The following is a 16,982-nucleotide window of genomic DNA, read 5'->3' as shown; positions in this document are numbered from 1 at the left end:
GTCTTTTTCCAAATGAACCTCTCAAGGGTAACCATTAACTGCATGTTAATCATGACACTGACGGCTTTTAAAGGTCAAGAAACAAAATAACCAAAATCAAAATGACATTGTAAACTACCTCCCCAAATTTATTTAATATGCACATCACCAGGGACACTGCCTTTCTTCCTAGGGAATGGGCAAGTCTGTCTCTGTCCAACGCTCAGTTCCACACAGACCCACACTGCTGACTCCCTCTTGTGGCCAGTTCCAATGACTTGGTTCTCCCTCCCATAGGCTCCTGGTTCTTGGTTTTCCCCTTTCTACATAAATGCACTGCTTTCTTATTACACCCCTAGTTGTATGGCTTTACATATATACCAGTTAAGTAGTGTGGGTCTCTTTTTGCCTGGCAAGAGGCCCATTGTTTGACATACAAGTTCACCAGGGAAAACTACACTGTTATCAGTTATAGCCTTTTCACTTTTACTTGAGCTTCCAGGGAACTCATCATCATCATGTGCCCTGTGGAGTGTCTAAAGCCTTTTTCTTTTTCCCAGATTTATCCTTCCCCAAGTACCCGGGTTCTGAAGTGGCAACTTTAAATACATTAACTCCATATAAAAGCTCTATCTTGGTGTTTTCAGCTATTGATTACTCCAATTTATCATCTACTTAAAGTAGCTTTAGTTCTAGCTCTCATTGGATGTATCTTTCTTAAGGGAGAGGTGTTCTACTTTAGAAGTAACACATCTTCATTTTGGTAAATCTACAAAATATAAAGAGAGAAAGATTATAACCATCTGTAATCCAATCATCAAGATTCAACTTGCTGGAAACATTTTGATGGATATTCCCACAGTGTTTGTCATATACGAGTATATATTTTTTTCCAGAAATGGGATCACTTAGTACAATCCTGCCTTTTAGACTTTTTTCTTTTAATTTTTCTGAGCTTATACTCTTCCACAACATTGATTTTAATGATGACTCACAAAGGTATGCTTTAATTTATTAAATGTGATATTGTCTGCAGGTCTCATTCCAGGAGGATATTCGTGTAGAAGAGGAGTGGACACCGACTAGAGACACTGAGAACAAGGACCCCATGATATGGTGTTTAGCTGTCTCTTGATGGGGAGGGCAAATGTGCTTTTGTGGTCAAGTGTGAGATAGACGGGTTCTGTAATGTGGAGATTTGTTTGAAATTGTGCATTTCCACTCATGCAACAAATGGTGCCATTATATACCTAGTACCAAGGTATACAACCTTTTTGAGGTGTCTTCTGTCTCACAATGTAGGTACTTCAAAGTGATACTAGAGTATTATAATAAAGTGTACTTTTGAGGACATATGAACTGAGAAAGCATTTATTTGTATGAAATATCTTTCAAAGACAATACAAACTGACTATTATGAGTTCTTTTTGTAGTAGATAAGGATTTCTTCATACTACTTGGAATGAAAAAATGTCATATTATTTGGAGCCCTTACTTGTAAAGAACAGCAAGAAGTATTCTATATTAACCATTGGAGGGTCTTTCACTATTTAGACTGTACCAGGACCCCAAGTCTGAACTCTAAGAAAAGGATCAGGGGATGTGGGGATGTGGGTAGCTTTGTTGTTTAGTCTATTGGTTTGCTTTGAAGATGCACCTTTCCAGGCCCTAAAATTTTAAATTCACGCAACAACACTGGCAGCTCCACTCACCTTCTGCTCTCAATAGTTAGTTAATGTGCGTGGTACATAGATTCCCCCTGGGACCATGATGCTGTCTCCTTTCCAAGGTGCCTCTGCCTTGGGAGTGCCAAATGTGAGTAGAGTGATAACATCAGCCACTATCTGAAATGGAAATCTCAATCATTCCAGTGGATCTGGAATCCATCTTGTATTTAAGACATTTCATCCTTAGAGCCTTGTTGGGTCTCAGTCATCCAATCAAACACAGTGGGGAAGAAAGGGGTTCTTCAAACTAGCTTCTCCCCACCTGGTTTGAAACATACAAATGATGTCAACTTTCAGCTGTGAGCAGGAAAATATGACTCCAGACAAATGTCTGACTGCAGTTCTACAAAGAAAGGGAGCCTTTCAAAGTGAAGTAAGTTTGCTGTAGCCAGCCTAGCCCCCGGTGATTAGGCTTTGGGAACTGCTCCATCAGTTTGTTTGAGCCTCAGGTAACTTCTGAAGGCAGTGTTAACATCACGGACTTTTACATCAGCATTTAGATTCTAGCTCTGTGGTTACAGACCAAGTACGCAGCTTTAGAAGTTATTTAAACTCTCTGAGCCAAAATTTGTATTTAAAAGTCAAGTAATTGCAATCTTGCAGGGTTGATGAAAGATGACATAAGGGATCTTTTGTAAAGGGCTTGGCCCAGAACAGGTGCCCAGTGAAGTTAACTGTCTTCCTTTTTTTCCTTAAGTTCTCACCTGTGTCTAAAAATTTTAACCTGATATAATAGCAATGAGTATAGTAACAAAATAGTACTGTTACCTTTATTACTACTACCAAAAAATAGATGATTTACTAAGCAAATGCCAGATACTGTGTCGTAATGGCTTTACATGGATTACTAATCAGCGTAACCCTAGAATGTAGTTACAACGATTAACTTCATGGAATACAAGCAGGTGAAAAAACTGAGGCTTAAATAAAGAAACTTGCCCAGACTCACACAGCTAGAGGGCGGCTATGACGAATATGAATAAGTGAGTAATGTTTAATCCCCAGTGTCCACCATGAAATTAGAGCACAGTTATATTGCAAGGCAGGAAACTATAGGCTGTTTATGTCTAATTCTTCATAGTTACCAACAGGTGACAAAGTTTGTCAATTGACAGCATTTGCTGACTTGTCCATAACCTTAAATAACTTGGTAGAGTTGGTTGTGGCTTTCAAACAAGAATTAGTAAGTCCAGTGTAGCCAAGAGAAGATGACCCAGTACTCTGAGATCAGATTTGAAATGTTGAATTATTTTCTAGCAATACTATGAACAGATGCATGAACAGACAATATGGTTTATACATCCGTATGGTCATTGAATCCTCCTTAGAACATCCCTACCTCATGATTGTCCAGACTACTTGAACACCTCCAAAGATGGGGAACATATCACCTCTTAAAGAAGTCCTTTTCACCTTTGGAGAACACCAATTGAAAATCCTGCCTATTGGTGTATTAGTGGCCTACATGTGAATAAGCAAAACTTTTAAAACATCAGAAGAAAATAGAGAAAAATATCGTTATGATCTTAGAGAAGTGAATTATTTCTTAAGCAAAATCACAAGAGAAAAAAAGATACATCTGCTTACATTAAAAAAAAATTTACATTTCTATTTCTCAAAAGACATCACAAAAATATGAAAAATAAGTCACAGGGAGATGATATGTACAGCACTTATAAATGACCAAGAAGTAACGTCCAATGTGTGTATATATGTATAAGAGAAGGAAACAATACAATAAAACAAAAAAAGAATAGGAAGAATCTAGACACTCCTTAAGGGATAAAAATGGAGATAGATTTGATTAACCTTGATTTTCATTTAGCTTGATAAACATTTAATTGTAATAATATTAGTCTGTAATTCTTTGAGCTCTTTCAGTGTGGACTAGGAACTAGTTTGGTGTGTGTGTGTGTGTCTGTGTGTGTGTGTGTTTTAAGTTGTTTCATATGTTTTCCATAAACTTTTCAAAAGCTGTATCTTCAAATGTAAATATAAACTTAATGTGCTTTAGTAAACTGAGCAATTTTGAAAGTTTGACATAGGAAATTTATCCAAGGAAATTATTTTAGCAATAACCAAAATTTACTAAGCCTATTATGTACCTTGTGCTTTCTATGTCTAATCTCTAATCCTCGCAAAATAAAGGTAATACGTACTGTTACTCTCACTTAGTAGATAACATTGGAGCTCAGAGCACTTTAATAACTTGGCGAAGGTCACACATATGGAAAGTGGCAGATCGATTGTGAACCCAAGTTTGGAAGACTCCAAAATTCACTGCTCTGTCTTTTCTTCACTCTGAAGATCACAGAAAAGGGCCACATGACCCAGCCTGGGTGCTCACAGAGGGCTTTCAAGAGGAAGGAATGTTTGAACATAGTCCTAGAAGGATGAATAGGAGTCTTGAAAGCTGGTGGAGGGCAGGATGTGAAAGTCATGGTAGTGAGGGAATATAATGCTTTCAGGGAACAGCAAGTAAAGGACTGATTGCACTTTATGACTTACAAAGTACTTTAACGCAAAAATTTCCATTCTCGCTTCAGGAAGGAATTAACATCTTTCCCATCTTAGGGAAGAATACAAGGCATTATTGGAGGTGCAATGACTTGTGCAAGGACACGGAAAAAGTAAATTGCTGAACTGGAGCTCAAGGTCAACTTTTTCTGATGCCAGATTCTGTAGTGCTGATTCCTGTAGTGCTGTGGCAGTTACAAATGTTCACTGCATGTTTTCCATTCTAACCTCATTTCTGGTTTTATCATATTGTCCCTACTTTTACTTGCCTTCTGTTCCAATTCACCTACTTCTTTTTGTTTTATCTGATCATGCGGCACGTATATTTGTATGTGCAACTATCAATGAACTATCAGTAAACCAGGGCATAAATCAATAAATAATACTTCAATACCCACAGAAAGGAAGTTGTTTTGATATTTTTTATTCCCTTCCAGTATTGGGCTTTAAGAAACCATATCTTTATCTAATTATGATGTTAAGGAATATATAATTGAATATATTGCTATTTTCATCGAATGCTCCACCAGAAACATGTTCCTATGTTGCTACAGTCTTCTTGATGATGATTTTCCACCGACTATTTTTTTCTGTAAAGGGGACATGGCCGTTCCCACACCCCTGGACGTTTAGACTGGTTATTTGCTGGTTTTCCAAGGCTAGTGAACCGTGAGGCTTCTGTAGGACTTCTCACTATCCCAAGTCTTCCCACTGGAACCTCTTTAACAGGCTTCACGTCTTGTTCTTCCCATTCCAGGGGCATAGGTATGACACATATTAATTTTTTTTTTTTATTGAGGCAATGTTGGTTTGTAATATTATATAAGTTTCAGGTGTACAAAATTATAGTTCAATATCTGTATACACTAGAGTATGCTCACCACCATAAATCTAGTTGATTTAGGGTTCTTTCTCAGTGGATTACAGGTCTTTTCCATATTTACTATGTCAGCCTCTAGCCTTTGATATATTTCCTGGGTCTTTGTTATGTAAATCACTTCAAATCCTGTTTGGGAACAAGGTATGGTAAAAAGAATGAATACGCTTCCTGGGAGAACAAGGATTCTGTTTACAAAAGGTACAGCACTACTGTGCCTAGACTTCCTGCTTATGCCAATTGCATGCTTTAATTGATTAGGTGTAAACAAGGTGTATAGTTGCAACTCAAGGTGGGGAAAAGGGTCTCTTTCTCTTCTCTAGCTGCCTAGAGAGGAAATGGGTTCAAGATAAACCGCTTTGAGTGGTTAAAGCACACAGGATAAGAAGCCAGATGGATCTGGATGAGAGTCCCACTTCTGCTCTTAATGGATGTGAAATTTTGGACAAGTTGTTTATCTTCTCTGAGCTATAGAAGATGATTTAGGAATTCAATAAGACCCAGTATATAGTGAATGTTCAGGAAAAGTTATTATTATTGGGAGAGTTTCTTTGAAATAATTTCAAAGCTTTGAATATAAGATGATGGTGAACTTTATGTGGTCATAAGGCACAAAATAATGAAACAACTGGAGTGATCAGAGTTTCCACTGAGGGGTTGGGTTGTTTTTCACTTTCTGCCAATGTGATTTCAGAATCAGGAAGGAAACCAGGCCTCTAACTGTGGATACAGCTGCAGCTATGGGTTTAAGTGAATGAATAACTGGAGTGTATTCCAGGGTGAGTAATTTTTCTGTAGCTTACTTTCTCTTCAGTAGAATACTGATTTCACGGAAAACTAATGGTTTGGGAAAACCCTCTAGATAGAGATTGTGTTTATAGCCATACTTACGTGGTTCTGGGAACATGGAAATACTGGTATCACAATTACTCATGTCCCATGTCCTGCTTTCAGTGGCATTTACCCACTGACAAAATGTTTGTGTTCATATCACAAAAGCCTTCAGCTTTCAGCAGAGTGAAAGCCATTTTCACTGAGGCTAATTTGAAGTGAGCTGGCACATATCAACAGGACATAATGCATTTGTGCTCTGTTTTAGAGACCATTGAGTTATGAATTTGCAGATTGACCTGAAGAATCAAATAGAAATGATACAGTCAGAGCCTTGGGCACTCTGCTTGCAAGTGTGGCTTCAGCAGGAATGGTTACTGCTCCCTGGCTGCATATTGATCCATGCTCCACCACCCCCCTCTGCCCCCCAAAAAGCATATATTAGAGGAGAACATTGATCAATTAAGAAAGAAAGCATTAATTATTACCCAGAGAAAACATTCACTCTCCTTACCTTTAAGGATTTGGAAATAATGGTGCTTATTCTAAAGTCAGGATAGTGGGAAACATTTATTAGTAGACTGAGTCGCTTTAAGAATTAATATTTTGGGTGTAAAATGCAACACAAGCCACACACACAATGCTCGACACACAATAGACTCTGAATTATAACGAACTGAGTGAATGGAGGAAGGCAAGGAGGAAGGGAGGGAGGGAGAGAGAGAGGGAGAGGGAGAGAGAGAGAGAGAGACAGAGAGACAGAGAGAGAGAGAGAGAGAGAGAGGACAAAAAAGCTAGGACTTACAATATGTGGGCTACGATTCATAGTTTGAATGACCCTAGATGAGTCTCTTAACCTGAGCCTCAGTTTCTCTTCTGGTTAACAGAAGCAATGTCCACTTCACTGTTTTGTTGTAAAAAAGAAATGAAATACCACAGTTAGAGAGATATGTAGTTAAAAGCACCTGACAGTCATAAGACCTGGATTGTAGATCAGGTTCAATTCAACACAATATAATTCATCAAATATTTACTGAGCATTTATTCTTTGCCTGGTATTGTATCCCCAGGTGCTGGAATTGGATAAGACATGAATAAGACAGCTAGGCTTGTCCTTGGATAGGACAACTGGGATGAAGGCAGACCAGGTTATGCATTGTAGCACTTTTATTTTACATATATTCATAATCGGTCCCCCAAACTCTACTCTGGTTGAATTGCCCCAGTCCTTGCCCTCAAGAAATTCAGCTTATTAGGGGAGACAAACCTGTAAACCAAAAATCCCAAAGCAGCATGCTGAACGTGGCAGTCGTACATAGACAGCTTATGGAGGGACTGAGGAGGCGCTGGTGAACTGGTGGGGTTGTTGGGTAAAGGATCCTGAACGCATGATGTCTGGCTGAATTATGGAAAATAAACAGGAGTCCTACAGAGAGAAAAAGCAGAGAAAGCATTTCAGATAACAGGAAGCATCACATGCAGAGCCAAATAAACAGGAAATTGCTAGTTCCAGGTCCTGCCATTAACTAGCTTTATTTAACCTTTATGGAATTTCCTTCTCTCTCTGGGCTTCCAGTTTTCTCACCTTAGAAAATAAAAGTTGGGGGTGGAAAGATGCAACCTAGATTTTCTGTAAGACTGTATAACTGGATACCTCCATGCTGGAGCAGAGAGAAAAGCAGTAGCTTGGGAAATATGTTATTTTAAGGGCATGATCCAGACGCCCCATCTTTTGTGAGGAGATGACAGGCAGAACCTGAAGTCATTCAGAAATGTTTACATACATTAATTCACCCACGTCACCAGTGTTTATGGCATTGACTGAGCCAGGCCCTGTGCTGTTAAGGAGGTCAGCGTCCAGCACAGGTACGCAGGAATAACTAAGAGTACCATGGAAACCATATTGGTCAGAACATGGCAGGTGCGTGGGGGCAGTAAAATAGAAGTCCTTAAGGCGTGTAAGTCATGTGAAGGGTGACAGGATTTAGCTCCTAGCGAAAAGGAATTCACTTTCTCCAAGAGGCCGCCAATATTTTCAGCTGCCAATTGTCCCTTGGCAGGGCGATGAGGTTTCCTTTTTTCACCTGCAACCTTTCACAGGCTTGTACACGGGGCTTCGGGCACGCAGAGCGGATGCAAATCCCAGAGGGTGCCTGCTGACCAGAGGGCGCCTGCTCCGGCGACAGCTTTGCTCACACGTGGGCACCAACTGCAGGGACGCCCAGCGTCAGCGAGAAAGGGTGGCCTGAAAGGCGGACTGTCCAGGGCCTCCAAGGGTTGGGCTCCTGGCCAGGGGGGCGGGACTCAGGCTACCGGTATAAGAGAGGAGCGCCACTGTCCCGGCCACAGTGCTGAAGCTAGCGACTCCTCCGTGGCCAGGAGGCAAGAGCACTAAACTTGCAACTCTTAGGTTTGATTTCTATTTTGTCGTTTATTTTGTATTAATGAATGTAAGGCCGGGCGGGTTTGTGGGTGCGAGAGAGCTCGGCTGAGCCTGACCGGGAGGTAACCGCGTTGGTACCCTCAGACGGCCCGGGGGAGGGGTCCAGCCACGTCTCGAGCGGCCCCCAGACGTCCGAACTCAACAGCTTCTCTTCCCCGCAGGAGCGCTTCTTCCCGGCACTCCCACCTCCAGTCTTGCAGGATGCGGCTCCTCGGGAAACTCCGCGCCTCCGCCGCGGGCAGCGCTGCCCCGGAGCCCGCCTTCTCCAACGTGCTCACCCCGGGTCGCATCCCTGAGTTCTGCATCCCGCCGCGGCTGCCAGTGCCCTGCGCGCCAGAATCCCAGCCCCCCGCCGCCGCTGTGCCCCGGCGGTGCGCGGCGGAGCCCGACCTGTGGCCCGGAGGAGCTGACGACGGCGCGGGGCGCACGGACTGGGACCCGCGCTCGCAGGCCGCCCTCTCGTTGCCGCACCTGCCCCGCGTGCGCACCGCCTACGGCTTCTGCGCGCTGCTGGAGAGCCCGCACACCCGCCGCAAGGAGTCGCTCTTCCTGGGGTGCCCCGGCGCCTCCACGCTCCTGCACCCACCCGCCGCCGGGCCCGTGCTCCGCGCGCGGGCCAACACCTACGGCGGCGGAGGAGACGCCCCCATCGGATCACCGGGCGGAGGCTCCTCCCGCACCTCCACGGTCCCGGGCGGCCCCCGCCTGCCCCGGGACGCGCTCGCCCCGCGCTCCCGCGGCCGCCGCCTGCTGCGCGCCCCCGAAGGGCTGCTGAACCGCGCGCTGCGGGCTCGGAGGAGTCGTGGCCTGGCCCGCGCCCGCTCCGTGTCCAGCGGGGACGAGGACGAGGAGCGTGGCGCTGGCTCCGGGTCTCCGGCCCAGGACCCCTTCACATCTGCTCCACAGCCTCCCAACCCGCGGCCCGCACGTCTGGAGGCGGAAGGCACCGTGACTCTGGGCCGCGCCGGCGGCGCCCTGCGCCTGGCCGCCGAGTACAGCCGGCCAAGCGGGCGCCTCCGCATCCGGCTGCTCGGTGCCGAGGGCCCGGCGGGAGGGGCCGCCGAGCCCCGCGCCGTCGGCTGCCGGGTCAGCTTCGTCCTGCAGCCGCCGGGCAAGACGCGCCAGCGCCGCAGCGCCGTGGTGCGCCGGAGCTGCAAGGCGGTCTTCGACCAGGACTTCTGCTTCGACGGGCTCTCGGAGGACGAGGTGCGCCGCCTGGCGGTGCGCGTCGAGGCAGAGAACAAGGGCCGCGGCCTGGAGCGGGGCCGCCTGCTGGGCCAGGGCGAGCTGCTGCTGGGCTCCCTGCTGCTGCTTTGAGGGCGCACGGGTCTCAGGCCCGGCCTCTGGGGACTCGCTGCTCACTGGGGACTCTCACTCGGACACTGACAGCCGCTTTGTACAAATTAAACATTATTTATTCATTTTTCTATTCATAATCTTGCTTTATTGACATTTTAGTTCTCAAACTGTCTGCTTTTGTCATCGTTTATTGGCAGGGAAGGACAACATAAGGACCCCTTCCTCTCTTCACAGCATCCAATCCCCTTTTCCAGGACATTTTTAATTTCGAGGCAAAAAGAGTTGGCTTGTCACTCGAAGAGAAAGGAACTACACCCCATCTGCGTTGGTTTTCCTCCCTGCCTTATATTAGTGCTAAGTGGTTTGTGGGTTTGAAAAGAAAAGTTATTCCTTCAGAATCATGCCCAATGCTAATATTCATATGTACAGCTTTACATCTTTGATGTAGCACAGGTTCATAGCTTCATTTGTGCACACATGCGCATCAGAAGAAGGACACCTGAGGGGGGAAAGGATTCTTTTCCCATTGAGAAAGGACAGGATTCTTTTGAAAGGGAAGTCTTCAAAAATTGCTAAGGAAAGGGGAACCAAAATGGATGGATGGTCATGTAGGGAATAGACATTCCTGGCATCCCCCTCTTCCTTCTTAGAGTGGTCAGAAAAGGTCTTCCTAAGACCTGAGGAAGGAGTCCTCTGCAAGAGAAACTTAATCTATTCAAATTACCTCTTAATGTGTCTATAAGACCCCTTAATACACCCAAACCAGAATTCTTGGTTTTTCCCTCCCAAATCTCCTCCTCCCCTAGTCTTCCTTTCTTCTTTCTTTCTCTGTCTCTCTCTCCTTCCTTCTTCCTGCGTTTTTCCTTCTTTCTTTCTTCCTTCCTCCCTCCTTCCCTCCCTCCTCCCTCCCTCCCTGCCTCTCTCTCTCTCTCTCTCTCTCTCTCTCTCTCTTTCTTTCTTGTCTTCTTTATTTCAATAAGTGGCACCATAATTCTTTCTTTCACACAAACCAAGAGTCTGGAATCATTCTTATCTTTTCTCTCTCATGTTCCATTTTTCTCAGATGTAAGTGTCACCTCCTCCTCAGGCGCCCTCCCCTGTCCATCCTATCTAAAAAAGGGGGGCAGCGCCATTGGCATCATTGGCACTATCACTGCTTTATAGCACTTATTACTACCTGACGTCAGATTATACAATCTTTTGTTGTTTACCTTCTCTTCCACTAGAATGTCTGCTTTATAAAGGCAGGAACTTTGTTTATTCGTTGCTCTATTTCTAGTGCCTAGAACAGAGTCTGGCACTAGAACATAGTAGACACTCAATAAATACTGAGTAAATGTTGAGTGAATATAGGAAGAGATGAAATCAATAGAGAAGAGGAAAGGACCTACAACCAAGCCTTGACACAAACCAACAGTCATATATTCAATAGATGGGGAGAAGTCAGGATAGGAGAAAGAGAAGCAGCAGCCAGTGGAGTAGGGGAAAGACTGGAGGCATGTGGCTTCATGGAAGCCAAGACAGGAAAGTATTCCAAGAAGGAGGGGATGTTCAACTCATTTAAATCTTGCAAGGGACTCAAGAAAAATGAGAACAGAGAAATGCTATTGGCATTGGCAAGATGAAGGTTAGCAATCAATTTGACTAGAGCAGTTCTATGAGGGTAGTGACAAGAGGAGGCAGACTAGACTGGATTAAAACATGAAAGGAAGGTGAAAAAGTACAGACAGAAAGTTTTGGAAAACGTGAGAGGAGAAAAAGTGCTCTACCTGGAAGAGAATACTGAGTCAAAGGAGATTTGTTTTAATGTGAAAGAATCTAACACATTTGGAATATCCAGAATAGAGGAAGATATTGTCAGTGAAGAGAAAGAAAACCAGCAATAACTGTTAGAGCAGAGTATTTGGAAAAGCAAGAGTGTCCAGAACATACATCGGTAGAAGCAGTGATCAAGAACATGATACATATCTTGTTCCGTATCTCTACTCTGCCACCCACAGCACCATTCCATCCTCAGGTAGGACCCACTTGTAGTCATAGGATGTTGGCTGAGAACAGCTGTGACTACCCCATGATTTCTCATTAGAGTTCAGGCTGGGGAGAAGGCCTTGTTTCTGCAAGCATTTCCATAGGACTGAGGAAGAACTTCCCCAGAAGGCCCCAGCAAATTTCTCTACATACAGTAGGCCTCCCCCCAATCCAGTTTCACTTTGTGCCATTTTAGTTACCCGTGGTCAACTACAGTCTGAAAATATTAAATGGAAATTTCCAGAAATAAACAATTCCTGAGTTTTAAATTGCACACCATTCTGAGCAACGAGCATGATAAAATCTCCCATTGTCCTGCTCCATACCACCCAGGACGTGAAGCATCCCTTCGTCCAGCGTCTACATACTGTATGTGTTACCTGCCCGTTAGACACTTAGTCATCAGATCTACTGTCATAGTTTCACACACTTGTGTCCAAGTAACACTTGTTTTACTTAATAATGACTCCAAAGCTCCAGAGTATTGATGTTGGCAATTCAGATATGCCAAAGAGAAGCTGTATTTTCTTTAAGTGAAAACGTATGTATGTATAGGAAAAAACAGTATATAGAAGGTTGGTACTATCCACAGTTTCAGACATCCACTGGGGGTCTTGGAACATATCTCTCTGTGGTTAAGAGGGGACCACTATATTTTATTGGCCCACATTGGGTTGCACTCCCAATCGTGAACCACTCCCTGCAAGGGGAAGAGTATTAGTCTTAGAGATATAGGGCTTATCTCTGTAGCTGAGAGTAAGATCAGTGTCTACTGAGCCAGATGGTTCTTCCTGTTAGGAAATAAGAAAGGGGAAATGAGGTGGAATATTAGAAAGAGCAGAAAGTCTGAGGCCAAAAAGACCCAGCTTCAAATATAGGCTCTGCTGTCAGGTAGTTGTGTGATCTTTGAGCAAATACTTCTTTGAACCTCAGTTTTGTCTTTTCTGAAATATTGGGTGTGAAGATACCAAGGGTTAAATGAGATAATTGCATTTAGTTACATAAGATTCATAGTAACAGAGGCAGGCAGCATTTTATTTTCAAATATAAGTTGAACATCCCCTCTTTATCGCATGCGGATGAATATAATTTTGCTGAATGACTTTATGTACATCTGTAGTTCTCATCTTGAGTCTGTACAAAGGGCTTAGTCTACGTGGGAACGTGTGTGGGTGACTGCACTAAATGACACAAACACAAAGAATTACATCTTTCTATTCCACTGGTTATACACTTTAGACTCCATCTGCCATGTTCCACAGAAAGGAACAACAGCTCAGCTGATGCGTGCTTCTAAAATCCAACCATTTTGATGAGTTTTCATCATTTGTGGATATCCAGGCCTTGATAAGATAGTCTCATGTAACCAGACACTAGTATTTATCCTGACAGGGAAAATCCCTATTTTATTTTATTTGGCAAAAAGTATAGGATTTATTTTCCAGATTGGTAACAGTTCCTGATTTTACAAAGAGCCAGTGTCTTCTGTCTCTGTCTGTCAGGAGACAGTGCTTCATTTGTCTGAACTGTCCATGCAGCGTCGGGATCTTTCTCACTTCCTCCTCCTGGTCACCTGGACCAGAGCCACCATATCTTCCTCCTTTACGCACCCTGCTTTGCACTGCCCTCTTCACCACGATCAAGTTTTTTACTTTTAAGTAATTTGAGGTTTACAGAACCGTTGCCAAAACAGTACAATGAGTTCCCTCATGCTCTTCACCCAGATTCTCCAAATGTTAACATTTTACCATATTTGTTTATATTGTTATCATTATTCATTTATATCTATCTACCTATTGTTTATCTATCTATCTAATCTATTTATCTGTCTATCTATCTTTCTGTCATCTATCTATTTTTTTTTCCTGAAAGAGTTGGGAGTAAGTTGCAGACATGTTCCCCTTTTATTCTTAAATACTTCAGTACATATTTCCTAAAAATAAAGATACTCTCTTTTATAATTCCCTTATAAAATTGGGGAATTAATATTGATTCAATACTACTGGTAATCTGCAGACCCTATTCAAATTTTTCTAACTGGCCTATAATGTTTTGGGTTATTTTTTTAGGAAAACAAAATCCTGGATCACAAGTTGCATTCAGTTGGCATGTCTCTTTAACCTTTCATCTCAGGCTTTTCATGATTTTGACATTTATATATATATACATATATATATATATACATATATATAGTATATATATACACACATATATATATATGTATATGTGTGTGTGTGTATATATATATATATATATATATATATAATATTTCCAAGTTTAGATATGTCTGATACTCTCTTGTAGTTAGATTCAGGCTATGCATTTCTGGCAGAAATAACACAGAAGTAATGTGTTTTCTCAATGTATCATCAGAGTCACACATATCAATTTGTCTCATTACTAGTGATGTTAACTTTGATGATGTGATTAAAGTAATGGTGTTTATCAGGTTTCTCCACTATGAAGTTATTATTTTCCTCTTTTTAATTAATAAATCTCTTATGAGCTTCAGGTAGTTGGGGAAGACTACTACCCAGTGGGAGGACACTCAAAGCAAACCAGAGCTTTATCAGCACTAACCTTCCTTCCCCCATTCTTCCTCTAACTTGCCATAACCCATATACCATAAGAGGATCTTCTAGGTGTCAGTAGAATTACAGTAGACAGTCACAAATTTCTATCACTCTTTGTAAAATTTATTGTAGGAGGTCCTTGTTTCCAAAACTCTATTAACTTAAAAAAAAAAACAGTCTGTTAAAGTAAAAAACAAAACAAAACAAAACAAAAACCTGACTTGATGCAGTTAATGGTACAGGGAGGCGGAAAGAAACAGAACTAAAATTTATATTTTAACTTTAGTTTTGGTTTACTGAATAAATTAATAAATATAGGATTGGATTATATGTGTCCATAATTTTAGCAATTTACAGTAGAGAATTTGGATGTAGTGTGGTTTAGACTAAAAACTAATGGCTCAGAGATATTGATTAAAGAGTATAAACTTTCAGTTATAAGATGAATAAGTTCTGGAAACCTAATGTGTAGCGTGGTGACTGTAGTTAATAATAATATATCACGTACTCAAAATTTGCTAAGAGTTCTCACCACACTCACAAAAAATAGTAACAATGGAAGTGATGAATATGTTAATTAGTTTGATTATGGTAATCATTTCACAATGTATACATTATCAAAACATCACATTGTACACCTTCAGTATATACAATTTTTATTTGTAAAAATAAATTAATTAAAATCTTTTTTAAAAAAAAAACAGCTCAAAAAGACTGATTTGTCTCTAATGGGACACCTGCATGACTCATTATCTATTCTCATTTGATTATATTTTTCTTCTCTTGGGGTCAAATTAGAGTCATTCTAAATTTATTCTATGGCCATTCTAAAATTCCTCAGTGGATATTTCAGGGCCATCCCAACACTGGGGTGAGCAGTGCTGTTAGCAGCTCCAAGGAGGGAAAAAATCAGTATCTGCAGAGACCGACAGAGCCTGGTGAGTAACACGTAACATGAATATCCTTGCTGTGTTGGGATGGTGGGATTGGGTCGTGCTATTTCTCGACTCATAATATTTTTTCAAAGTTGAGTTTATAGTTAAAAAAAAATAAAAACACCATAGTTGATTTTACAGAGATCTGCCTTAGACCCTGCAAGAATCATCCTTGAGCAAAGTACTTAATCTGGATAAGCCTCAGCTCTACCTACATTACAAGACTATTTAAAGATCAAAGGAGGTGATCTTTAAAATAATCATCTGGAAACTAAAAGGGAGGCAGCCTGGGAGTAACAGTGAGCTGTCAGGGGCTCACTTTTCCCATGGGAAAGAGTGATAGGCAGGCAAGCCTGCCAACATGGGTTTGTGGGGATTTGGCACTTAATAATAGTTGATAATAGTTGATAACATTGTTGCTAATGAACATTTATTGTGTATTTCTTATTAAGAAACCATGCTGAGGACTTCACACGCACAGATTTATTTCATTCTCACAACAATCCTCTACCTATGAGGTAGGCATAGAGAGAAAACTTAGGTTCAGAAATCAAAGCCTAGATTTTCAAGTGAGGCAATCGCAGAGCTGGGCCTATACCCCAGGCTGTACAAGGTTATGGTTAAGAGCATGGATTTCTGGAATTCAACTGTGTCTCTTCTATTTATGAGCTACGTGACTCTCAGAGATTTACTTTTTTTCTCTGTGCCTCGGTTTCCTCATTTTAAAATAGAAATGTTATGTCATCGACTTTGGCGATTACTTAATTCTTATGAGGGGTGTCAATTAATGTGTAAAGTACTAACCTGTTCCAAGCCTTTATACAGATATCAAGCACCTGGTCATGTTGATCCCATTACACCAGGACTGAGTTGAAAGGACATCTGAGGAACCCAGAGCTAGAGTGGGGCCTCGTTATTAGCTGGAAGTCGAGATTCCTGGCTCTTCTGGGTGACTTGGCCCCTGTTCTCTTCTGTTCTGGCCCCTGACCCTGTCCCGATGTTGACTTCCATTCCCTGATCCAGGTAACTCTGGGCCTGCTCTGCCTAATCCCACCTGTTGTGGGGATGTTGAAACTAATTCTGCACACCTGTCAAGCCCCTGGCCCTGGGGTGCCGTGACTGCAGGTCTCAGTCACCCGAGTGAGTGTGAGAACAGAACCTGTGTGTTCCCCAAGCTGTTTGCATCAGTACCTCAGGAGCTGAGGTTACGGGGAGCAATGCTAGGAGAAGGGAGGTTATCACTGGAGAAAACCCCTGAGCCAGGTGAGGGACAGATTTTCATCTATAGAAGGGTATGATTTATAGATAAGAGACCATTTGCCCCTTTGAGGTATCCTGGGCTGTACCCCTTCTCAAAGCAAGGAGAGAAGAGTCAGTGATGGGCGTATTCGTGCACTGACATGAACTAGTTTCTCCCCAACATCTCAGCAAAGAAAGCTTGGATTCTGTCCCATGTGATAAAGGTCAAAGCTTTTGCTTCTGGAAGTGAGGTCCTCTAAGAAAGAGAACAAGGGCAGTGCCAGGGTATCTCTCAGACTACCAGAGGAGAACCAAGCCTGGCCTCAGAGGATCAGGTTTACAGCTTGTCTTACTCTCGTGGGTCAGGTAGGAAGCCTATATGGAAGTCTTTCTTGTCAAATCCCGCCCCCTGCCCCCGGGGCTGAAGACCTTAGGTGGTAGGAACATTTGGGGATGGGCTGCAGGCTTCTGAGGGGCAGGCAGAGGAGGCCAAACTGCAGCTGGTACATGTAGCTCACACCCAGAGCTGCTTGG

General features: G+C 42.7%; 1 protein-coding gene across 1 annotated transcript; it reads left to right on the top strand.

Moving 5' to 3' along the window:
• Positions 1 to 8,282: 8,282 nt before the first annotated feature.
• LOC308497350 (C2 calcium-dependent domain-containing protein 4A-like) lies at positions 8,283 to 9,806 on the top strand. The gene is made up of 2 exons (XM_081047993.1): positions 8,283 to 8,341; positions 8,536 to 9,806. Exon 2 carries the CDS (start codon positions 8,576 to 8,578, stop codon positions 9,689 to 9,691), a length of 1,116 nt encoding a protein of 371 aa, XP_080904119.1. The 5' UTR covers positions 8,283 to 8,341; positions 8,536 to 8,575; the 3' UTR covers positions 9,692 to 9,806.
• Positions 9,807 to 16,982: the final 7,176 nt, after the last annotated feature.

The sequence above is a fragment of the Rhinolophus hipposideros genome (genome assembly GCF_964194185.1).
Source record: "Rhinolophus hipposideros genome assembly, chromosome: 5".
In the NCBI taxonomy this organism is placed as follows: domain Eukaryota; kingdom Metazoa; phylum Chordata; class Mammalia; order Chiroptera; family Rhinolophidae; genus Rhinolophus; species Rhinolophus hipposideros.
The sequence above is the reverse complement of the archived record's forward strand: the minus strand, read 5'-3'. Positions and strand labels throughout refer to the sequence as shown.

Excerpts from the sequence above, each read along its gene's own strand:
- LOC308497350 (XM_081047993.1), top strand. The coding sequence starts at position 8,576 with ATGCGGCTCCTCGGGAAACTCCGCGCCTCCGCCGCGGGCAGCGCTGCC.